Source organism: Galendromus occidentalis, unplaced genomic scaffold (assembly GCF_000255335.2).
Source record: "Galendromus occidentalis unplaced genomic scaffold, Mocc_1.1 scf7180000076336, whole genome shotgun sequence".
NCBI classification, from domain to species: domain Eukaryota; kingdom Metazoa; phylum Arthropoda; class Arachnida; order Mesostigmata; family Phytoseiidae; genus Galendromus; species Galendromus occidentalis.
This window is the reverse complement of record NW_003804325.1, coordinates 300,545-325,305: the sequence shown is the minus strand read 5'-3', so window position 1 is coordinate 325,305 and position 24,761 is coordinate 300,545. Positions and strand designations below refer to the sequence as shown.

The 24,761-nt window shown below is 50.7% G+C and overlaps 4 protein-coding genes across 4 annotated transcripts; 2 read left to right on the top strand and 2 right to left on the bottom strand.

Annotated features, from left to right (window-relative positions):
- The first annotated feature begins 335 nt into the window (after positions 1 to 335).
- On the top strand, positions 336 to 12,123 carry LOC114828558 (uncharacterized). Its single transcript, XM_029113127.1, has 8 exons — positions 336 to 362; positions 7,047 to 7,276; positions 7,412 to 7,674; positions 7,954 to 8,204; positions 8,354 to 8,672; positions 9,633 to 9,765; positions 10,920 to 11,135; positions 11,946 to 12,123. The coding sequence occupies exons 1-8, from the start codon at positions 336 to 338 to the stop codon at positions 12,121 to 12,123; spliced, it is 1,617 nt and encodes a 538-aa protein (XP_028968960.1).
- A 1,183-nt stretch (positions 12,124 to 13,306) lies between these two features.
- On the bottom strand, positions 13,307 to 15,740 carry Dolk (Dolichol kinase). The gene is made up of 2 exons (XM_003738829.2): positions 14,692 to 15,740; positions 13,307 to 14,537 (listed from the first exon to the last, which is right to left on the bottom strand). The coding sequence occupies exons 1-2, from the start codon at positions 15,592 to 15,594 to the stop codon at positions 13,950 to 13,952; spliced, it is 1,491 nt and encodes a 496-aa protein (XP_003738877.2). The 5' UTR covers positions 15,595 to 15,740; the 3' UTR covers positions 13,307 to 13,949.
- Positions 15,741 to 16,671: 931 nt separating this feature from the next.
- Positions 16,672 to 21,517, bottom strand: RN-tre (USP6 N-terminal like RN-tre). Its single transcript, XM_029113121.1, has 9 exons — positions 21,351 to 21,517; positions 20,245 to 20,380; positions 20,083 to 20,100; positions 19,795 to 20,012; positions 19,239 to 19,554; positions 18,786 to 19,048; positions 18,429 to 18,628; positions 18,072 to 18,259; positions 16,672 to 17,964 (listed from the first exon to the last, which is right to left on the bottom strand). The coding sequence occupies exons 1-9, from the start codon at positions 21,515 to 21,517 to the stop codon at positions 17,683 to 17,685; spliced, it is 1,788 nt and encodes a 595-aa protein (XP_028968954.1). The 3' UTR covers positions 16,672 to 17,682.
- Positions 21,518 to 22,976: 1,459 nt separating this feature from the next.
- Positions 22,977 to 23,732, top strand: LOC100904067 (N-acetylglucosaminyl-phosphatidylinositol de-N-acetylase-like). The gene has a single exon (XM_003738863.1). The coding sequence runs from the start codon at positions 22,977 to 22,979 to the stop codon at positions 23,730 to 23,732; it is 756 nt and encodes a 251-aa protein (XP_003738911.1).
- Positions 23,733 to 24,761: the final 1,029 nt, after the last annotated feature.

Below are 24,761 nucleotides of genomic sequence, written 5' to 3'. Positions count from 1 at the left end.
TTCTGAGCGCATTTCCTGCAGAGGACGGCCCTGGTCTTCGAACAAGAAGCGTCAGTCCGGGATGTCGGAGCTGGCTTACTCACAACCATGGATGATCTCCGTCTTGTCCTCCTTCGGAGGCTGGAGAAATCCCGATCATCCGCCGAACCGTCGCTGAGCTATGTAGCCGAGTGAGGATCGCATCTGCCGCCGACCTCAGGCATCAGGCATCGAACACGAGAAACCTATCATTCCCCGGTGGAAGCGGCTGAGCTTCGGAGGTACTGCCGTCGTTTCTGAAAAATTCACAGCATCAGCTCGTCACAACGAGCGTGACCGGGTCGCAGCAACGCAACATGGCCGTTCAGGAAACTGCCCTCAGGGTGAGCAATTAGGATGAGAGACAGGACGCGAGTTGTTCTGGACCTGAGCGTCGTTGCACCTTGTGAGGAGCTTTCACCCGGGGAGGAGCCGACCGACGCAGAGCAGGACTCAAGAGGAGGTGTGACTCAACTCGCCCGTGCTCTATTTCTGTAAAGTCACACATCGAAAACTACATGCAGTTGAATCAGCTCAGGAGAGATCTCGTTATGATGGATCATGAGTTCCGAGCTGATAGAGAAGCTTTCTGCCAGCTCACACCGACCCCAGCCAGCCTCTGAGGTCAACTCCTTGCCGTCTTCCACTCGGACACAAGACGATAGCTCACAGTGGGCGCTCGGCTGTAGCGGCTTAGCTCGGGTCCTCGATGAGCTGTCCGACGATGAGCTCATCTGTTCAATGTATTCCGATTATGATTCCGTCCCCTCCTGTTGAAAATTAAGCCCACGAGAATGAGTGCCGTTCTCGCTGTACGCGGGTACAAGGCGCCGATGAGTCGCGGGTCATTCGTGGGATGGTAGAAATCGACGGTTGACCGTTGATGATAGAATGTATTCTGTTGCTTGTTTCGCGAAGCGTTCCACAATCGGTGAATGAGGCTCTTGAACAGCTCGGGACTGACTCTGCGTTTCATCAGCAAATGTCTCGGCGACTCCCGCGGCTCCCCGAACGCCTTAGACTGAAATTCAAAATGCTTCCCGTGCGGGGCTCGTTCCACAATCGTTAGAGAGGAGATCATCGAATTCAAGGAACGGGTCACTCTTGACAGTGATACTTCAGCCCGTCCCCACATGCGATTGAACCTCCGTCGCTCGAGACATTGTCGTGAGGTTGAGCCCGAGAAGAGGTCGCCGTTGTCGATCGTATGTGTTTGAGCCCCTTCAGGAAGAGAAGCCCGGTCTACCATGGAAGCGAGAAATGATCGCAAAGGAGCCTCACGTTATTCTAAGACTTTCCACGTAGATCAGCATCGCGAATCGATCACCACGCTCGAGAGTCTGTCTCCCGTGAAACGATGGTGACTATTTTCCTTATAAACATCCCTAGCATCAATCGAATATATTTTTGAAATATTTTTTTGGAAATATATTTTTCGCTTCCGGGGTTTCAAATTAAATTGAAACTCTGCTCGCCAATAGTACTCTCCTTCGAGACAAACTAACGGTTGGCTGAGGTAATCCTCAGAGGCTTCTTCCCGAATCGTGAGATTCCGGCTTTGTCAACGCTATACGCTTTGATGTGATCGCGGATCTCTGGATAGACACCACCCAGCATGGAGGCAGAGACCGGCGGCGATCCAAGTTGACGGGCCGGTGTGCATATTACATCCATATCCTCATTGTTTGCATCGACCTTGCCTCGTGCAAAATCGTTGCGGAGTCGAATCTGGCAGCCGCCGACTCCTGACGTACAGCATTGTATTCCATCGAGAACCCTACGGCCTGCATTTTCCTCGGATGGATCCCAGGATAGATTTCTGGACCATGTTAGGCCTGACGCCGCGCCGGTGCCGAAACCCGAGTGTTTAAGAAGAGTCTTCCAGATTACGGGACTCTAGGATGTACTATCGATCTTCGGAGGATTCTGATCAACGATGGGCCACTCCGAGGCGAACAGCACGTCGGCTCAGCCTTTACTGTGAATGTTTCAGAACGCGCCATTGATCGTTGAGGAGCACGAAGACTAAATAAAATTCTCATTCGCCCGGACTGTCCTTGTCGGTTTCTCCGAGCTTTTGTACCGGACCGGGAAATGTCCGACTCCGGAGGGCCCGATGTTGAACTCTTGGTTTCAACTGAGCCGACGCACACGAATCATCGGAGTACCAGCCTCCGTGCCGTGTACCTCTTATTCAAGCTTGTCGTCTTCTAGAATCACCCAGTTCTCTTGTTTCGAGAATTGTGAGGAGAGCTGGACGGGCCAGTGGATAATTTTCGTAATTCCTTCCGATGAGGGCGCCCTCGAGGGAATTTCGCAGAGCTGACGGTGAATTCGGCCTTCTCATCCGCGGATGACTGACGGAAAGGTTTTCGTTCGGCTTCAATGTCCGCTGAAAAATATCCGGGTGAACGGGAAGCTCGAAGTTCACCGATAGCGAATTCGAGTCGTCATCCAGAGGAAGGAATCCGCATACTCCGCAATAGGGAGGTGGAATCGACGTCGGCGATTCAAGCTGATCAATGTGTTCCTCGGAGAAGCTAGATCTTGAAAGTCCGGACAGCGTGGATTTGGATTCCGAGAAACAAGTCGACTGCGTCGACCCCCGCAACTGGCCCGATTGTCGTGAGCTGTAGGAAGCGTTCCGATCTCCGCGTGAGTTGGAAGAAGCGGACGGTCGATGGAGCGGTGCAGCTCTCAGATTCTCGTCGAGCTCACGCAAACTGAAATTATTTTCTCGCACGTCCTGGGGATCAGGATTGTCGTGTCCTTACCTTCTCTGACAACAACTCGTGCCCGTAGCGCCCCCGACTTCTGCCTCGGCGGAGTCGACGCTCCAGCCGCTCTCCGCGATGACGATGTATCAATGAGCCCCCATTGAAATTTCATGGAGTGCGTGAATTACTTCTCATCGCATCTCGTCCCGTTCCCCGAAACGCGACTTTTCCGATGGCTCTCTTACCAATTTCCGTATCTCATCGTCGCAACAGCTGTTCGGGTTGCGGATGCCTATCCACCCGCCCCAGCGATATCGATCAAATAAGGATGTCCTGGAAAAGACCGGAGCCAAGACGGGCGAACTTGAGGCTGCAGCTGTCCTCGCGCACATTGAAGAAACTCCAACGTTGCGGCGGCTCACTCGTGAATCTCGGCATGGAAGTCGCCTCCGCGCTGCTTTCCACGGCGAACCGCAAACCCCCTCGAGAGCCCTGCAAGCGGCGCGCTGCTAATCATTCGTACGCCGACTGATCCTCGTGGATCCACTTGCACCCTGCTAGTATCCAGGAACTGCTAGGATTGGAAAATAAATCAAGGCGACGAGACATGTGATCGATCAATGGTGAAGGAGACAGGCCAGCAAATCTAACGGCTTCCGAATCCAGTCTCTTCATTCGTTTCGCCTGTCGGAAAATGATTTTGGAAACGTAGCCCGAGCGACTCCATTTCCGAGTGGATCCGAGTCTCCCAGATGAGTCTCAAGAATGACGCGATCTCGTTCCGCGAAACATCTTCGATAGCGGAGGAGTCTGCATCTGCCCTCAATGGAGATAATCTACAATCGTGACAGCGCTGATTCGGGGAATCCGTGCGCTGCGCGTGGGAGTAAAGCCTCTCACGCGAACTCCTTAGCCCCGTGCCTGGGCAAACGGTCTGCCGTCCTTTCGGATTGCAACCTCATTCTCATCGATGTGGCCAGCTCCTGCACGAGCGACCGATTTGGATACATGACGAGCGAGAAAGTGACGTTCTCCCATTTCATGGAACGACTGAGCACCCACATCCGCTTCCCGTCAAGCACTCATTCTTTTCTGCTTCGTCTGAAATCGGAAGAGCATCGTTCCAGAATTCGTCGGAACTCGCAACAGGGCTTTTAAGAAAAGCTTAGCGTCATCAATTTTCATATTTTGATGTTCGTTCCTCCGGCGTTACGCTTCGTTCCGGTGATTCGAAACAGCTATGGATGTTGCTTCTGAGAAGTCTGAGCATTCGCCACTAACTGGATTAATGCTGATTCAACGAGAGCTGACTTATCGCACCGGTAGTGGATCGGTATCACGCAGTACATAAAAATCAGCGGTATAATATGCCGGAAGGTATCTTCATTTTATGGCTCTGCTTGCTCGATTACGTCCGTCGTCGTTCGGGGAAAAGACTCGTCCTGTAACAGTTTACCTCACCGAACATTGACTATCTTCGCCTTGTGATAGAATATTCACAATGAGCTTCTATTTGCTCTTTTCGGTGCGAATGTGGGGCCGTCGATAAATAAGATACATTCGATAAACGAAGTGACTTGAATTATATGCATCTTTCCCCGTCGATTGAGGGTTCCCCGATTCCAATGACCGCCGTGGGAACACGCGATATGTACATGCAATGTTCGATCGAAAAAACAGCTGACCCATTCGAATCCGCTCTTACAGCTGACCCGACTGAATTTCTGAACATCACCTGAATTCATGAGCTTTTCTCCCCTTTTCCCAGCTGTTCTTCTCGGGAGACTGCATGCTCTTACAGCTGACCCGACTGAATTCTTGAACATCACCTGAATTCATGAGCTTTTCTCCCCTTTTCCCAGCTTTTTTCCCTCGGGAGACTGCATGCAGCGCGAGATGGGTATTCCTTCCGACAACACAATTCCGTACGCAATGATGGTCATCGGATGGTCACCCCGTGAACGCGGTCCTCTGAGAGGCGCAGAATTGTCAGTGCTCAGAGATCACAACCTGCGGACGAATAAGTGTTCGTCAGTGACATTCTCTCCTCGACAGAATTGAGGCCTCCACCGCGTCCAATTCCTCGGGTGGAATATCCTGAGATATCCCATTTTGGCGAGAATACTTAAAGCATGCAACACTTCAGCTTCGTCGACGAGCTCCATCCTCTGCGCGAGAAGGATAATGCTGCCTGCTGTCGCAGAGGAACATCTACACGCTTCCGCGTGTGCTTCCTCGCAACTTGATGTTTCCGTGACCAAGCCTCTGATCATCAGTCAGAGGAAGATTTCCCTTACGACACAAAATTCTGTCATAGTGTTTTAAGTTTGCCGTCCAAGCTCTGATTCCGCCGGCGATCATGACTCATGACATGACAGAGTGTTCGGTCACTCGATCGAGAATTAATCTTTTTGGGATGGGACACCCGTGTGGAACACCGGGGCTGCGCAGTGGGTTCGACACTTGCATGCGAAACCCTTGCGCTCGAGTTCTTCTCACTAGGGAGAAGAAAGAATCGCGGCTTGGTTGTAAATGCACATATGAAGAGTCGTCCCCTGGACGCCGCGCCGTCGACGCCATCGTCGCCACCCGCGAATTTTCGCCAGCTGGGAAGCGGCTTCAAGCCTCGGCTCCTCGTCTTCAACCTCCTCGCCTTCGCGAGGGATTTCCGAACATTTGAAGCTGTGAGCGTAAACCACAGCTTCATTTCGACAATCGGTTCTTTTCTCTTGGTCCCTGTTTCCTTCCCAAAATCTTCAAGGCACGTTCCACGACAGCCATCCCTAAGGTGAGAATTTACCGAGAGATTCTATCTGTCGACCTTTGTGCTTCCTCAGCAACGGGATCTGAGTTCTCTCAAATCCTGCCAGCTTCCGAGAAAATGGTGTAACGGAACCGATTAAATGATTCGGTGCTTCTAAGAACTTTTGTTTTCCGGAATCGTATCACTCCGTTCGAGATAGTGCGTTGCCTCAATTAAAAGTGAATGGTCGAAACTCGACAGAACGGGTAGGAGAATTTCGAAATTCTCAGGATGTCTATTCGAGTGGAAGATCCTCCCGGGCAGATTGAGGAGCTCAGGATCCAAGTTCCCTATCGCATAGATCACGAGCTATCGGAGAACTGCTCCTCTAGTAATCTCGGACGATAAGTGCAACCGATTCCCCATCTCGATACTCGATCTTTACGCATTTCATATCGATGACTGGTATTCTGCTGCGTGGCGAAAACGGGGTCTTTCTTCGAGAAGAAACCGGAATACATCATGCAGTTTGGTCACCAGAAAAAATTTTCGGTCGTCTGTTAGCGCACTGGTTTTTGAGAATTCTGTCCCCGCGCTGGTTCGCTCGCTCGCTCGTCCGTCCGCCCGCTTGTTCGCTTCTAAATAAATAAATAACGTATGTAGGTCGTTCAGTTGACATCGTTGGGAGAATAGATAACAGGTGACCCGCGCTGTGAACTCTTTTTTGAAAACATCTTGAGATATCCCAATGAAGATGATCCCTGTTCTCATTCGAATTTTCGATACGTACTGCATGGCTGCAAGCATGCATGCGGATATCGTCGCTAACCCGATTCGATTTGGACTGAGACTCGATGACTGATCTTCGGCAGACGTTACTTCCATTCCATCGAATCTTGTCGAAATGCTCAGCTCGTAGAAACAATGTGGGAAGCGGCGGAACTGGCTCAGGGGAGGCCTGAGCGATTTTCACTGAGTGAGAAGCATCGAAACAATTGTTCGGCCCATGATGCGAATTTCTGTGTTTAGCTCATTCGGCTGCGTGTAGACCGCAAGCGATACTCTTTGTTTGCGGATGATGTTGGCGTGCGTCGTCATCGTCTTCTCCACAGCCGTTGTCGTGGTCGTTTTGTTTCCCGTTACTGTTGCCGGAAAAACGCCCCGAACGCATCTGCTTCCCGTTTTCGGAGTGGGAGACTTTCTTGAAAACTGTGGCTAGGTAGGGTTTTCTCGCCAGAGCGAGGAAGATTTCGCAAATATCCTCGTGGTACCTGGATAATGCTTTCCTATGGCGGTTTCGAGCGCCTAAGCACTCATCGATGATCAACTCAGAACGTGATTAATCACACGAGCACACAGACCTCTGCGGCGCTCTATGAACATCACGATCAATCTCGGAGCGCTTTCCAATAAACGCTCGCTCTTCGCTACGAGTTGATGAAGCGATTTATCTCAGGAAATGCAGCCTTTTCACGTCCCTCGTGTGGGCTGTGACCGCTGATGACGCTTACGATAATTGATGCGGTAATCATTCTTCGTTTACGACTTTGCGGTTGATTTTCTTCCAGATGCACGCCGGAATCAGTGTTGTTCTGTCGTTGGGATTGTTCTTGTGCCTGGCTACTGCACTCCCGACACGTGACCAGATTTTGGAACTCTATCATCGAGCTCCCCAGCACATAAAAGATGCCTTGGCTAGACATGGTATACACGCACATAACTTGCCGAGTCCAGCATCGCTCGCGAACCTTCATTCCTCGTCGTCCCTCATCTCAAGCCATCCAGGACTAGCAAATCGGTGAGATATAATATATTGCGGTGAAGTTTCTTTCTCATTAGGTCTCTCGGTTTTCCCGCCCACGCTAGCGCACCTCAATTCTACCAAGCCGAGAGGAAGGACCCAGCCTCTTAAGAAAATCCTTTGACTGGACAGATTGAACTTGCACGCATTGGCGTCCCGAGCTCAGGCCATCTTGAAGCGACCTCCGAGTCAGTTGCCTTTCCCCATCCCGACTTTCAACAAAAACTCCGCACAGTTCCAACGTCGCAGTGGTTTAGTGTTACCGTTCAGCGCTAGCTCGGGGAAAAATGAGCAGAAAGAAACTCCGCAACCAACGTTCTCTGGACCTGCTCCACAAATCGTGACCGTACCGCCGATGATCGAAGGACTTCAGCAACAAAATACACATATCAAACGTAAGCAGAGCCTAAGTTTTCCCCCTACTCCTTTTCCATCTGTTTTTTCCCACCGCCACCAAGAACATCGTTCTCACGATGGTGGAGTCTGCGTGGGTCTTCTTTTTGGTGGCGGGATCGCTTATCTTGATTGAAAACGGGAAACGTAGCGCCTGAATTGCATCAAACGAGGAAAAGCTCACGTATTACTCGGTGTTATTGCCGTAACATTCTTCTGACCGGTTGGCGCATAATTCATTTAAATTTGAGTTTTCGCTAACTTGAAATTGCGCTGTGAAGCTGTGAGCAGTATCATTAACTTCGGCCCGGCACCGGCGTCTTCCTCATCGTCTGCCTCCGATGGAATCATCACCGGCCGCCCGATGCGGGAGGGCCAACTTCCCGTTAAGCCCCAAACGACGTCTCCTTCTGCTATTGGTGCCTCTTCCCCTCCTTCGTCTTCAGCTTCTTCGTCATCGGCTTCTCAGAATTTGCGAAAACCGAACCGACGAGAAGAACCGGTGGTGAGCGCTAGGAGCTTTAGCGATTCCGTGAGTAGAGTGTTTTAGATCAAGCGGCTCGGGGTCTTGATGGCCGAATCTCTGGATAGACGAAAGAAGGATCGTGAGGAGAGAAACTTCTTGAAAAGAGGATTATTGCCATTCCGACCGATAAGAACTAAACGGGAAGATTACTTCAGCTTGACAGCGGCGACAACCCTTTATCCCGCCCGTTCTCGTTGCCATTGAACGTCCGCAACCCGAAGTATGAGTACGGCGGCTTCGTTCCCATTTCTTCTTCGCCGTCGTCGTCGTTGACTTCTTCATCGAGCTCTGGCTTCGCAAAAGGAGGTAGCCGAGGAGTGGGAAGCGCTGGGGGCGGCAGCAACATTATCACTTCACCCCTATCAACAGAGAAGCATGGCCTATCTCATCGGACATACGCAAACGGATTCATGATTGACGACGAACCCATCACAGCCAACTCAGCCGCCATCGGCGGCCGTTCACGAGACACTGGTACGTTCTTCATGCCGTCGTCAAATAGAGGCTAATGAGGTGAATAACGAGACCGTCGAAAGCATGATTGTTGAGTGTCGACTAGACAAGTCCGACTGTCAGTGGTGAGATGTCTTGAGTGGAAGTCCTAGAGGAGGCAAAGGCGGAGTGGAGAGAGAAAAAGAGGTAGTAGCTGAACTAGAAGATAATTCCGAGGAAGAGCAGAACAAGTCCCATGTGGAACTATGCAGTGGAGCAGGCTCCCTTTGCTGCTGTCGTGGCTCAAACTAATCGAGAGGTCTCGACCCATTGTCGCGATACCGATCGGTGCCAGTGATCCCTTGAAATACAGTATAGAATAATATATATAAGTTTATATAAGTATATACATACATAAGTTCGTGAAAATGAGATTCCACTTTTATACCGCAAAGAAGCGTTGAATAATTTATTTCACTCACTTTTAATGTCGAACGATTGACTCAGGCGTCAGTAGCACACGCGGCAGGAAACGCAGAACCAAATGCTAATTTTAAGTTTTCTATTTATCACGACTTTCACTCGCAGAGGAAACTATCGCAATGTGTCTTGAATCCCTTCCACCTTAATTTTCCTTCTGAATAACGAATGAGCTATCCCGTGGCACCATATGAATTTGAAATAAATTCGAGTGTTGTTGAGATAAATTTTCTTCAGAGTCATGACTGTCTTGAAGGATTGCACTCTACTTCACACTGACATATCGCTGACACTGGCGTCAAATATTTGTCCCTTTTCTTCTTCCCCCGTCTACGAGGCATGCTGACTTATCCATTATCACCGATTCGGGTTTCCGCCTAACAACTTCATGTCTCGCACTCCGTTATTGATGATATCATTAATCTACTTAGTTTCAAGGACTAGTCTTGAAAAGTTTTTCTCTCGTTGGCGCGGCTTCCGCTCTCCGGATCGAATATTAACTGAAACAGTATTCTAATCTAGGCATCACGGCGTCCGACGCTGTTGTCCCCGAAGCTGCTACGTATAATCTGATCAAAAAAGCGACCGCTCTCGTTGAAGATTGCCAACTAAAAAAACAAGACTTTTGCATTATGGACGATGAGACGTATCCAAAGTGAGTATAAATCAATTGTCTTTTTCGGGATTGGTTTGTGCGCAAGAGAGCCTCTGAATCCGTCCCAGAAGACGGCCGAGCGATTCCGCCAATATTCTCGACGCGCGTGTCGCGATAATTGCATGCTCATTCATTTAACGTTCGCAGAGAATTTGATTGATAGCTTCGGCTTCTTGCAGCTCGCCTATCGAGTCCACGTCTATCCCTCTTAGTTGCATGGTTCTCCGATCAGACTTTTCGACGTTCGCAAATGACAGAAATCTTTCTGGACGCTGTGTAAATTTCAAGAACCTAAGATACAGATTCCGTTCATTGATCTTTCCGGCGTGCATTAAAACATTCATTTATTCACTCGCCGCAGCGAGTTCGTGATTCGCGTGCTCTGTGGCGAAGCGATTACGTGGCTTGTTCGTGAAACTTTATCGACATGATTGCCATCAAAATGCTTTTATTAGTCGACGTTGGCGAACGATTCAATCATTTCCATCGAGCTCCGAACTCGGTCATCAATCCGATCACGCCTGCGCACGTGAAACATTTTCGTTTGAGGCCAATGACTGACTGAATGGCAGGCAGTTCGTCCTGACTGACTGATTGACCGAGTGAGCGAGCGGTGGCTGAATGCTATCAGTTCGTTCCTCATCGTCGCCGTTTGTTCGGAAAACACCCCTGAAACATAGCGGCATGGACGGAAAATGCGTGCGTCGTGAGGGTGGTGTTGGTGGCGGTGGCGGCGGCGCCGGCGGTGGTCCGAGCAGCGGCAGTGGAGGAGATGCCGATGTGTGCTGATGTTGATGGCTCTTGGAATGGAAGGTAAATGCGGAAGGAAGACACCGTTTAATGAGAAAAACCCCGCCAGTCTGTTGTCAGCCACCATTCGGCGTGTGAGCCGGCAGCGTCGCTTCCCCCGCCGACGCGCCACTGCCGCTGCAACAACGTCCCGCCGGCTGATGGAGTTTCTTTGAAACCTAGATTTGCATTCATGGAGCGGTTCTTTCTCTCGTTGCGAATCTACAAAATATCGATTGCGGCGTGAGACGCGTTACGACACGGCGCGTCCGTAGAGAGCAGGATACAAAAGTATCCGAATAGTCGATTCGGGAAGTCCGACGGGGAGCGTGTCGAGTGACCGATTTACTTTTCCTCCAATCCAGGGTCGAAATCGAACATTTTCCGGCTGAATGCACCGCCATCGTGAACGCAATGTACGTGAAGATACCGCAGAGTCTGATACAGAGCTCGGATCGAAGTCTCTGCGAATCGGATCGGAAGCTGAAAAGGCTCGCTGTCGCAAGAGATATCCACGGTCAATGGGCTATCATTGTGCAGTCGAGCAAGTGGTCACAAAAAGCCCATCTCAACGTGTGCAGGTAAGACGTAATTGATGCCCAGACGAACTCGAAAATCGAGCATGGAATTCTCGAGGCACTGATCCCATGGGATGGTTCTCCTCGAATTATTGAGGTCGATCGAGGAATGATTTTCGAGAATGGCGAAAGTGGCACAAAACGCTTCAACTCCCGCCGCGGCCGTCCGCGTCAACCAAACTCCACGGAAAGCCACGAAGAAAGCAGAAAAGTTTTTGGCGGGATGACGTGCGCGACTGATGGTTCGTTTGTTCTCCACCATGGCAAAGACACTTTCTCCGAGCGAGTCGCAACAAAGGCTTCCCCGAATCTCCCGGAACGTGAGCACGCCCCCTGGATCCAACGTCGCTCGGTCTCCGACGATGTTCCACTGTCGCTTCCTCGCAGTCTTGGATTATTATCGATAGACTCGCAATCAAGAGTCCAGACGCGAACTTTTCAATAGTTTGCCGAAGCATTTATTCGTTGATGATTCGCTTGGCTGCTCTGCCGCACGACCAGCTCGTCTCCACAGAAAATCATTTCCTCATCGAAGGGGAGCTCGTTGAGATTTCGCTCTTCCACATCAGCTGCAAATTCTAAATGACCTCATTGACTGGCATAGGAATGCGATTCAATGATGGGAGACATTTGCATGGCGTTAACCCGATTCGGCAGGAATGCAGCAGTACCTCGGACGCGGAGAACGTCCGAATTGTTTTGCGGTGCGGAGAAGTTTTCCTCGCGAAGGATCGATTACTCATCGGGGCAGCTGCTATGCTTTGGAGTTGATTTTATTCTCGCCGATCTGAATTGCGTACCGTATCCTTTCAGAAACGAAGGCAGACCGTGTCAGCGATTGGGAGGATGCAGTGTGAAGACGAAATGCGTGCAGAAGTACGCTCCGCAAATGCTCATCGCATTAGATTCACTCAATCCGGACGCGTGTCCTTCACTGAGAGCTTTCAACCTCCCGTCGGGCTGCGAATGCTACAGCGCGGAGCCATACTAGACAATTCGGAATGTCGCGGAGGAGCTCGGTCTCGATTGTCGGTCGTAGAGGCGATCCCAAGGAACGCTACCGATTAGGTATACGTAATCAGCGAGCTTTGGATGCGTTTCCCCCCCCCCCTCCATGGCGAAGCGGCATCCAGAGCTCGAGGAAGTGTTCATCAATAGGATGGAGGATTCACCATACGCTCAGCTGGAGCAATGAAGTGTCGCAGAGCAGGTGACTGAATCGATCGATGGGTTGGTCGCCAGCTTGTCGCTCTCTCTGCAATTCAAGACTTTGCAACTTCTAGTGTGTGAATGTACTCGAATCTCTCTCGCCTCCTAGATTCTTTAGATCGAGCCTGTCTCGAGCGGAGGTGACGAATTGAAACAATTAGGGGTGCGTCTGATGCGACCGAAGGGTCCTGTCCCGTCTCCCCACTGATTCTCATCATCCCTCTTCACTACCGAATGTTCCTGATCTCTTTTTCGACTTTTCATTGTGAGCTTATATCAGCACTACCTCGCCTGGAATCGGAGGGATGCGGAGAAAGGTGTGCATCTCAACTCTCATTCTTGAGAGCTCCTACATGGGAAAACTGTGATCCTCCGAGAAAACTTCTCTAAGCAACTCGAAGCACCATGATACACCATGAGCACTAGTAATGGGGAAACTAAGCCTTCCGATAGAGGATAATGTCCCTCGCTGCTCGGAGCCTATAGTATATCAGCATCTATGGAGGTATCTGTGAATACTTCCCTCTATTTATTGCGTGGCTCGAATGGAGAGCACTGACCTGGATCCCTGATGAAACTCGGACGTCTTCGGTGGAGTCCGAGAGAACGCTTTCAGAATATAAAAAAAACCATTAGGCCCCTGAAACAATGTCCTCAATGCGTCCTCCTGATATCTCCTTCGTGGAGCGTGCCGCTTCCGGCGTGCCCACCCATAATTGCGAGGGAGGAATCAAGGCTGAACGATCCATCTAAGATTCAGTCGAATCGAGCTGAAATATTTACAGGTTTCGCTCCCGAAACTCAGTGAAACACCCCCCGCCGCACTGATACCAGAAGGTTCGCGCCTCCCGGGCTGAGGCTCCCAGGCTTCACAATCCGAGTCCATGCCGCGAGGAGAAATCCATCGGCGGAATTAAATGTAGATTAGGATAGCTTTGATTGAATAATTTCGAACTTGCAACAATCAAGCCACTTCTTTATTGGCAACTGTCTCCCTCGTGTGGCTGGAGGTCCCCACGCTCCGAGGCGACATATGGATCCGCGAGTTAATTTCAGTCGCGTCGCCAAGACCGAATTCATTCCTCCTATATCGAATCATCTACAGCTATCACCTTGCCAGGTATACATCAGCTTGAAAATCCTACTATCTCGAGCTCGAGACACATATTATTATATATAATATGATATATACATACAAAATCTTGTGATCGCAAGCACATGAGCAGCTGGGAACTTTAACTTCTACTGTTTCTTTTGCGTGTGTGCGCGGAACAGTTCTCTCATCGGCACGGATGAGCTCCCCCATGAAAATACTCGGCTCGTTACAAGACCGAGAGATTTCATGATGAAGACAGCTTTTGTTCTCGGCGCATATTTGTGGGTGGCCGTGCTCCTGTTGGGAATTCGTTGAATCATCGGACTGACTATCTTTAGGCGCATTTGACTAGAATTCAGAAGTTCCTTCTGGTGTCAAATATTCTCGTAGAAATTCTTCTCACGCCGCTGCTAGGATTCGCGGGATCATGAGGGACGGTCCCGCGAGCCCATGCCGAGTATTTCGATGTCCCGGAGCGACCGGGCAAGCACGCTCAGAATTGAGTCAGGCTTCTACAGAAGGGCGATGAATAGCGGCAGGGCGAATAGAGGAACGGCAAGATTGTCATTCTGTTCCGTTGTAGCCTCCAAGCACGAGGATAGAACGAGTATTACAGAGAGCTTAGCGAAGAACACGATATCCGCGGTCACCGGCGCGAAAAACATGCAGAAGGCTAATTGCGCGACGATCGCCGCCAAGGTCCCCTCTAGCGTCTTCTTCGAATTCGGCCAACGTGTCCGACCGTATCGAGCTCCGAATACAGCAGCGACCGTGTCGCCAACGCCGAGGATGGTGACTCCTGTCAGAAGGGTGAGCGTGACCCCATCCCTCGAGTAGTCTTCGCCGGGATAGAGAAGGAACGGCAGGGAACATCCCAGTAAGAGGTATATGTGAGATACAACAAGTGGTCCTTGGTCTTTTTCGTCGAGGAACGCATCGAAAATCTTCTGGATCGAAGAACCCAACGGATCGATTTGTAGAACTCGGATTATTTCCACGACGACCATAACGCCGAGCATCGATCCCGATGCCAGATAAGTCAGATCGGGATCGAAGCAAGCGCCCGTTGTAAACACCGCGATAATGAACAAGTGGAACACCTGTGAAATTAAAAGATGCTCGAATGTGAGCCGAAGAGCGACTACAAGGACGGGGCATGTTCGAGAGAGATAGGATTAGATGAAGGCTATCTTGGCGCTCTTAGAGGGTATATCGATCCAGGAATCCCCCTATCAGGGCTAGTGCAACACTCACTTTTCTTATGGCGATTCGCGAGGTTTTCTTCGAGGTGAATCTGTTCGAGTACATCGCGAATATGACAGCCACCACGCACAGACCAAACCAGAAACCAATCAGAGCGATCCTACGACCCGAGGCCGCGAGGAAACTAGTGATGAAATGGATCGGTTCCCCCCGCAGTGACCAGTACAGGAGCGGATAGAGAAGAAAGCCGCAGACGGCGGTCACTGTGATGATGAACGTCACCACGCTCGATCTCGTCGAGGAGATGCGGTAAAGGATGAAGATGAGGATGCACAGGGAAAAGAGTCCTGCTTGGAGGAACGAGGCTATTTTCGAGACTTGGATTGTCGACAGGAAACAGATGCTCGACGACGTACAAAAAACCGATATCGCCTGAACCAATATGATCAGCTCTCCGTCGGTGAACGATGTGGCTGCGTGGATCTTGAGCTTGTCGCGCAAGTAACAGAATACCGTGGAGCAGACAATCGAGGCTAGAAATGAATTGATAACGGAGTACGATGTCAGGTATGCGGTCAGCAGGAGCGTCGTCACGGCAGCCGAAATAATTACGCGAATTGAAGACGGAGCGTAACAAGCCGTCGTGAGAGATAGACACAACGTGTGACCGGTAACGATTTCTACGAGACGGAAGTTATCTCCGTGGTATACTTGACTGCCACTCGCATAGATGGCAAACGGGAAGCAAGTTATCATCCACAGACCGCGATCCGCTCCGGGTCGAGTTCGGTGCTCGGCTGGCGTTTTCCTCTGTTGGTGGTAAAGTCCGAGGAGGATCAAAACGTACGAGGCTGGCATGCCCCATAGCGGGATTCCACGCAGGTGTGATAATGTTGAACACCAAATGTAGCCCAAGCCCACGATCATGTACTCGAGGGCACACCGGTAATCCATGATGAGAGCGCGTGGATGAACGTGTGAGCCGGTCGCGCAGAGCCGCACCTGTGCGCCTTCGCGTTCGATGCGCTTTCTGTTCTCTCACGTCTGTTGTCAACGACGTCGTCGGCGGCGCTAAAATCAACAACGGTGGAGCTACGGCGATCACGAGTAGTTTGGCAGCAGAAACATGGCGATCGCAGACGATTGTGGGAGAGAGAGGCAAGTGGAGAGCCGCGTTGCTACGACGTGACCAAACCGCGCGATTCAAATCGCTGGAAAACAGTCCCCACGAAACTATCAGGGGACGGATCCATATTCCCTATTATGAATGGTGAACGAAGTCCGAGGAAGATTACGGGGGTTCCATCGAGAGGATCGACCAGTTCGAAATTGGGCGGAGCTGACGGCTACGAGCTCCTGGACGACGGGGTCTACTCCTCCGATCGAGTCGAGAAGGGAAACCTAGGGATGGCTTGACCCTCTTACTGAATCAGCCTTAGCTAGCATCCGTCTCCGTGGACATGCACGGAAAGGCAGAGCGATGTCGCGCCTCTGAGTGAGCGATCTGATGCTCCCAGACCTGAGGTCCGGAAAACGTGCCCAATTTTCACGTCAGCCTACGCATAGCTTTCGTGTTCCCCGTTACGTGGGAAAACCTTGAGAGTGATATGCGCGGTATGCGCGGACTTGCGTAGACCATGTTGGAAGGTAAGTTGGCGAGATCTTCTTCCTCGGGAACAGGAGTTGGATCTTCCTCGGCGACACCGTAGGCTCGGACGTCGCTTCTTCCCCTGAAGATCCACCGCGAGTGAAACTTGTCGGATTCTACCACCGGACGGGTATTTCGGAGGTGTACGGGTAGCTCCTCGCTCGTGATTAGAGGCAACCAAGAGCGGGGTGGAACTACCTACTCCCTTTAGGCATTGAAACGGCTCTCGGAGTGTTGAGCTCGAATACGATCTACCGAAAAATCCTGATCGATTCACGACTGACTTCACCGTCGGATGCCTGGCGAATTCTTTCCCCCTATGAGCCCCGCTCGAGCTCGGATCGTGCCCCGTGAAGAACGCAAGAGACTCAACACGAATAATGTAATAATATTCATGGGCTTTTATTCACAATAGGGTACATCTAATAGCTCGTTTTACACAGTGTAAACGACAAGCAACTTACTCTTGATAATATCGGTAGGGGCTGCTTCTATTATTGCGACTTCGTGCGGCTGCATGCGTCGACCATCCAGTTTGGCATTCAGTTTGCGTGAAAACTACCTTTCGGTAGTCATTGCGAGAAACGACATTCTCGAGCTGTTGTCCTAATTTTACTCGTTGTAACTCTTTCTGTTCATTGTGGTTTTTCGTGACCAACGGAGTGGAGCTTCCAGCGTCAGCAGCAGCTGCCCCTCGCCTGTCATCGAACAAGAGCCGAAGGCTGAAACAACCGACCTCTCCAGCATCTGCGAAGCTCCAGGATCTATATCGTAAGTACTAGGGAATGTTTGTAACAACCTGCGTAACGTCTAATTAGTCAGGTAGAGCCTGAAGCACGAGTTTAGATCTTCCGGTTTTGCACTAGGCGACGCGTAATGGGAAGCGGAAAAACTGGGTGCTCGATCAAAAACTTCCTATGTACATCGGGAAAAAACCTATGGGGAGAATATTATTGCTCAGAACTGATTACGCATTTCGATCGTAGACGACTTTCAGTGTAGACTAGAGGTTCACTTAAGTTTTGCCACTCGTTGAGAATGTTTCGTGAGAACTCGCGATGTAACGTCCTCCGTATCTTCCAACGACGCGGAGTGGGCGTCATGGGAGTCACGCCCACGAAGCACACCGCTGTCGATGTTGCGATCACTTCCACTTTCTAGCGGCTAGGCGAATGATATGATTGATCGAGGCGGAAAAGACGATACTACGATGGCATGAGTGTACATAAACTACGCTTATTAGACCGTCAATCACCAAGTTCTCCGAGCTAGTGGCGTGGCGCTGTCAACGGTAACCTAAGTGGGGGATTCCCCGTTTTTCCTTCATCCGAAAAAGGACGAACGTCGTAGTATTCAGTCTTGCCTCCATCGCTGTGAGAATTTTGAGAGACTCCTCACAATGTCTCGACGGTAGTCATGGCGTGAACCTTGATTGTGATCCGATTCGGGTCGGGACCCCCGTGTGGTGAGTTCGGCGACGTTGCCACATCTTTGTGACTTTGCGATTCCCCGTTGGATTCAGCATATGGAACGAATATCCGAACAGCTTCGACTTGTGATCTCGACGGCAGAGGATCGGTCTGTGTCGTCGAATCCTCCCCGAGAACTTTCGGCGCCTCGGCTGAATTCTCATCACCCGGCAACGAGACGTTGTCGTAGATCGAGGGTGACCGCGGCTGCAATTTCAGACGATCGATTTGTCGTACCCCCTACGGTCATTCAGGCGTCGGCATAGCATTGAGTACGATTGCTTTAGTCCGTAGATATACCAAGTGAGGCTTACTTTTAACAAACCCGCGGCTTCGTTGTTGAGAGTTCGATTGCTGTCATCCTGAGTGACGGTCATCGATGTGTCTAACGCCATCGAAGAGTTCATTCTGAGCGATAGAGCTTCGATGACCGAAGAAGCATCCGAGCTTTCGCTCTCTAAATTCGGAGACTTGCGGAGCTCTTTCGGAGTGAAACGTCCACCTTCGGATAATGGTACGATTTTAAACATCTCAGTCAGCTCCGCTCCTCAGTCCCCCCTGAGGTCCTCCTAGCGGTGACGGATTCCGAACAGCGCATCTGTCTGGCCACGGATGGTGACCGACAAGGATTTATTATCTATGGGAGCTCGATTCGCCACAGAATTACTCACCTAGTTCGGACTTCGTGGAGATAGTCTCAATGCTTCCGTTAAGGATGCTCTCAGAATCGTTGAGATGAGAGTTGAGAGCTCTGACTGAGTTGCTCTTTCGTGTAGTTTTCGGTTTTGTTCGTCTTTGTCTCGGAGTGGATAGTTCCACAACTCCGAAAGGTCGAGTCGGGCGCTCCAGCTCGCGATCTTCCTCGCTGCATCTGTGGACGGATCACCGAGGTACCGTCAGACGACTCGCTCGGTGAGTTGCGGCCGCCCAGCGAGGACCATCAGATCGGGCGGTAAATCATGAAGCATACCTATGAATCGCTCGAACGAGACCTATGATCCCACGGCGAAGCGATTCCGTCAACTTACTGAGGTAAACTGAGCTTGGCCGCCTTCAGTTCCTGGATTCGCTCTTTTAGAGCATCGATCGCAAGATCGTCGTTGTAGCCGAAGTCCTGCTCCAGGCGGTATTGTAGAAAGTCGGCCAATTGGTCCATATTCATCTTCAGAAGGTTTTTGTAGTGTAACTTCAGAAGGTTGTAAGACATGGCTGTGAGAATCATCTCGCCCTCGAGGAGGTAAATGTCCCAGAGCCGTAAGGTGAGCGTGAATGGGACTCTATCAACGAAACACTGTAGAAATAAATTGAATTTTCAGGATAAGTATTCTCCACAATCGATCAGCTCGGCCGACAACCAGGAATTGCTTCGGAACCAGATCTTCACAACTATCATCGGAGTCGCAGTATTAGAAAGAGTATCGTAAAAACTAGACAGATCCCTCACACGGGAGCGACCCGATGCTCTGAGAGAAGGAACTGACCTGGAAAAACCACTTCAGGGTATATAAACTACTCGTGATGTCGTGTTTGTCGAGATGCTTTTTCAAGCGAGGGAGCTTCTTCGTCAAAATTTTATCATGATGCGCCGTGAAGCGATTTAGTTTCGGGAACCCTTGGATGAAGAATCCATGCATCGCGTATTTTTCGGCGGCCATCAGTTGCGATATTGCCCAGAAAGCATCCTCTTCGTTCATGTACATCAATAACAACGCGGCGATCTGACTCATTCCTTGGCAATAACCAATCTCTTGATTGTACATCGAGTACGATATGAGCACGTGGAACAGCTCCTGTTGCCTGGAACGAGAAATCCAAAAATCAATTGTTTTGATCGTCGGTGGAGTGGAGACCCCCGAGAGTCATTCATTCCGCATAGCCCTCATTCATCCCCCGGTAGGGGGAAGCGTCGAGAACGGCTTCTGGCGCGGTTCGAGCGCGGGAACAGCCTAGCCGAGCTCCTGTCTTACCGACAGGCGGACGAGCGGCTCGTTCGAGCGCTGCGAATCTATCTAGAAGCTCATCGCCCAGTTGCCTTACTTGATCGAGTAACGATGACGGAAGTTCTCATGGTTTCTATAGGTCCGATTGATGTCGAGATCTATCTGTCGGATGTCTGGACTCTCCAGGCGCGCGAGGGCCTTCATCTCGTTATAGGTGTTTGGCTTCTGTTTTTTGAGCTCTTCGACGCCAAGCAATAGTTTCCAAGCATCGCCTCGGATACAATTCGGTATTCCCTTGTAGACTCGTTTGCGGAGCTAATAAAAATAACAGATGTTCTCTCATTACCATCACAACAGCACAGGCGAACACTAGACCACAGCTTACCTTCTCGAACTTCTTCGCCTAATCCGACGCAGCGTGAAATTTTTTGATTTTCTTATGTATCTCGTGATTTCGACGAAAACACAAGAAAAAAACACCAGGGAAACTGAGCTGGATCCCCACCTCTACTACTTCTACTGGATCAATAAATTACTCGAGACTCACCGAATCGTTTTTGCTCGGCTGTGCTATGTATTTGCCCCAGGCCTTCGTCATTTTCAGCCATTTGTTGGCCCTTTCGACTTCCTTATCGACTTGCTTCTTCTCCAGATCCGAAAATCTCTGCGGCAATGGTTTCTCACTGGAACGTTGAATAGAGCGAATATTGTAATGCTGTTCAATGTTAATTCCGAATCGTCGCCGCCCGATCCCATGGCCAATGTTTCCACGCTCCGGTCGGGAGCGAGCGCGAAGGCCGGTTGTGCCGTCGGAGAGAAAAAAAAACGTGTGAAAGTCATCGGGACGCTCTCTTGACAATCAGACCGGGGAACCGACTCACTCAATGTTCGTTCGAGTGAGCGGCTGCTTTGTTGTTCTGTAAACTCTATATCGGACCCTTGTAGCACGTCTGTCGGAAAACCGGCAGCTCCGCGGTCGACGGACTCATCTAACAAGAGTACCATCTGACGTCTGCGGAGGGAGCGAGTCTCAATGACCTTTTCAAGATACTTTCTGAATACCCGACGGATTCTCTACGACGTTTACACGAGAAGTTTTTGCGATAAGAAAGGTGATGAGAAACTTCAAAAGGGGTCTCTGTGTGAGTATCGAATGGACCCGGGAAACGCGAAGCCTGCGAGAAATTTGACGAGATCAGAAACAGTCCTCGCTCCGGCTATAGCTGACTCGACCGTTTTCGCACGAACTGACTACCTGACGGGCTTAGTCAACAATCTCTGATCGAGCCAACTCCGGAGTGGATTCGGCCAAGGTCGGAGTCGGAATAACTGTTGAAATTATAGCAGTTCAAGAGATTCCATTTCTCATAACCGAGCAGCCGTCTGCACAGCATCGTTGCTAACTTGGCATGAAAGCGATCTCGCGGCTCGGAACCGAAATCGATATGACAAGTCCTTGGATGTCCCCGAGGACATACATGGTAGTGAATGAGGGGGTTCCACAGTAGAAGTTCCGACAGGGAGGGGTTCCTTCTCACGATCACGAGAACGAAACGACACGAACTTCGGGCGCATCACAACGAACGCCCACACGCACGACTGCGAGAGTTGAACACCTAATTTGAATGGTCACCGTCGATAGGGGATACTTACTGGATGAAGCCATAGCGATCTATTTTAGCAGCTTCATTGTCGGCGGGTTCTTCCCAGGATAGGATGTGATCAGAATCTTTCACCCAACCCTTGTCGTAGTTAGCAACGATTTGTCTTCGCTCTGCGAGGACTTGTCGTTCGGTATCGGACTCAGAATCCGAGCTCATCCTGACTCGCTCTGAGGCGGCGAATGTATGAAAATTCCGCACTTCTCTGTCAACAACAACTTCACGGACAGACACTCATTACTGACATGTTCTTATCACTGCTGAACTGTTCCACCGACGAGACCATCACCGCAGTTGTTGTTGACGGTTGCTTGTGGATGATAGACACGGCACGATTTGAGGTGGTGTCTGCTCCGGTCAGATCCGAAATAGCGCGGTCGGAACGAAACGGAGCCTCCATGTCTACGGAGTCGGGTCTCATGCCAAGATGCTACTGGTACAGGAGCTTTGTCTCTCATCGGGAATCCAGCTCCTCCTCGGGGTATTTGAAGAATGCAGAGACTGAGACGGGAAGGAGATTGGTTAGATATGTGGTGGATTCTGTGGTTCTGTTCTGCCTTCCCCCGCAACTCCTTCCGGAGAAGATTTCCCTCCTGCCTTGGATTCTGTCTTCCTCGGATCCGCCCACTGCGGCTCCGCTTAGTGCGGGTCGGAGGGAGATTTTTGTTCGTCGGCTCTCATCCCCGCGATCTTATTACACTGCTGTCAAGCATATACCTACTTACTATCCAATGACCCAGTGGCATAGCCCGGAGAAGAGAGGGAATGCCGTGGAGGCGCGCGTGATCTCAAAATCGCCACCCCTACATCCCAGTGAGTGCATTCGAGTTTCCAATAGATACACTCCAGTGAAAAGCTCATCTCTGTCCAACTCTACCGGCGACGGGTCGCTTCAGGGAATCGGCAGGGATTTCGTGATCAGGTTTCCTTCCTTTTCCCCAATTGGACGCAGGGTCCGGAGGGTCGAGCTTGATCGGGATTGCCGGGAAGCTCGAGTGCTTCTCGTCGCCTAGTCATGATTCAAGGAACGAAATCCGCCAATACCGACTCTTTCAAGCAGAGATCATCGTCACCAAGCACTCTCAAGTCAATACAATGCCTGATTCTTCAAGTTAATCCGTTTCAAATGACTTCATGTAGTTTTCCGTCGCTCGTTTCTCAGGAGCGTACTTTGGAAACACCGCTCCTGCCATATAATCCGGGAAGCCCTGCTTGCGCACGGAAAAATTGCATGTTTACCAGCAGCACGACCAATGCGTCCCGTCAGCGACGGTTGGAGAGCACCAGGGCGGCGTTATTGATCGGAGCCCGCCAACGACGATCAGCTGATCACAGCTGAAAGATGAAATACACTTGACTGAGAGGTATCATTCAATCGATAGTTTTGTTTTGTCTGATCTCGATCGTTCTGCTTTCGAGCTGCCCTCTGTCAGCTCCTTTCCCTTCATCGACAGTGAATGTCAATTGTGCGACGGGCGGGAAACCATCACAAGACTCCTCTGAGGTGCTCCGTACTTGTAGCATCCGAGGAGCCGAGATTCCTCACCGGTTGACAAATTGCAGGTAAAAAAATCAGGCATCAACTCAAGCGGGAAGTTTCGATCCGAGACCGCCGATGATGGACTTCCTTGGAATCTGTGGGATCCTCCTGGCGATTGTGACCGGCTTCGTGGTTTGGATTTGGATTCAATCCTATCTGGGTTTTGTGAAGCCCATTCCTGGCCGGAGGAAACTGCTGGTGACGGCTCATCCCGATGACGAATCGATGTTTTTCGCCCCATTCATCGCGTGGGAGACGTCGAGGGGCTCTATCGTTCATTTGATCTGCTTGTCCGACGGGAATTTCGACGGTCAAGGTTCGCTGAGGAGGGGGGAGCTCACGGCAGCGTGTCATGAGCTCGGCTTGCCTCAGGAGTTTTTGCATCTAATCGACTCACCGCACTTCAGAGATGACCCCAAAGCCTCGTGGGAGCCGGAAGAGATCCTGCGCATCATTGTGAAATACTGCGGAGAGCATGAGATCGACGCAGTGGTTTCTTTTGATTCACACGGAGTGAGTGGACATAGGAATCACACTTCGATCTTCCATGCACTGGCGACTCTTTCGAGGAACCCGTCCTTCCGGCCTTGCATCTATACATTGGAATCGGTTTCTATTCTGAGAAAATACTTTCTGTTGTTCGATACCCTGTGTACGATGCTCTGGGAGCCTGAATACGTATACAGTCTGGGTTCGGACCTGAATTCGAGACCCCAGCAAGCGATGTTGAGACACCGTTCTCAACTGTTGTGGTTCCGCCACCTCTACATGTGGACGTCGAAGTACATGACAATAAACACACTGAGGAAGATCTCATTTCGCGGGTCGAGATAATATGAGCGTTACCTGAGTCAGACCATCCGGAAGACGGGACCCATCGAGAACTTGTACAAAGATTGTTGAATAAATGGGAATTTCGTCGATGATTGTGAAATCATGATGCTGATAAATCCTGGGCTCGTCCAAGATAGCTCCAGGAGTAATTTGAGCCCCATTTCTAGACATTTGGCGGCGGTGTTCGGGACCTCGACAGCCGCAAAGGCGTTCCGGACAATCATTTTCCGTTGGTCGGATCCGGAAGTTCTTCCATCACCATCTAGGTGTATGGGTGTGTCTCCGACGGGGGTTTTACTCGTCAAAACCTCCTGGGTCCTGGGCGACACGCTCCGATCCATCACGAAGCGCTGGAAGATGAGGATCGATATCTGGGAGGACAAGATAAACTCTAAAGTTTCATGACCCTGCGAGGACTCTGGTGATCGATCTCCAATCGGACCGAGAGACGAGGGACAGGGATTAATGTCTCAGGGTCGCGCGGCGCTCAGAATTTCGCTTTGTATTTCCCTTTTCGACTCAGCGCAGTCGACACAGCTGAGGGAGTCGACGACTACCAGAGTTGACTCCCAGAGGTTCCGGCGATGTCACGAGGACGCCGCTGTCAGAAAACGAGTCATCTCCGGAAGTCTGTTTGCTCTCGTTGTGTCTGGAAGATTCATCACTGCCCACTCCGAGACCTGCGTAACATGCGTGTCTATCTTCTGTATCGCGTCCGGGCATTCCGTGAAGAATGTCCATTCAGCCGCACAACCCAAACAATCCCGCGAGCTGGCGTAAGTCTCCGCTTTGAAAGCCGAGATCTTTTCTCAATTTTATTCACTGCCCGGAAAAAAAAATCGATGGGCCGGACTCCTTCGGAGCTTTCCGGGAATGAAATTATAGTCTCCAGGTCAAGGATGTATCTGGGAGGAGCACCGATCCTCGCTCCGGAGCTGGGGTAAACTTCTTGTCCTACACATCAGTCATGCAACAGCATTTATACCGAAGTCAGCGGCACTTGAAGAAGGATACCGTTCCACCTCCGCT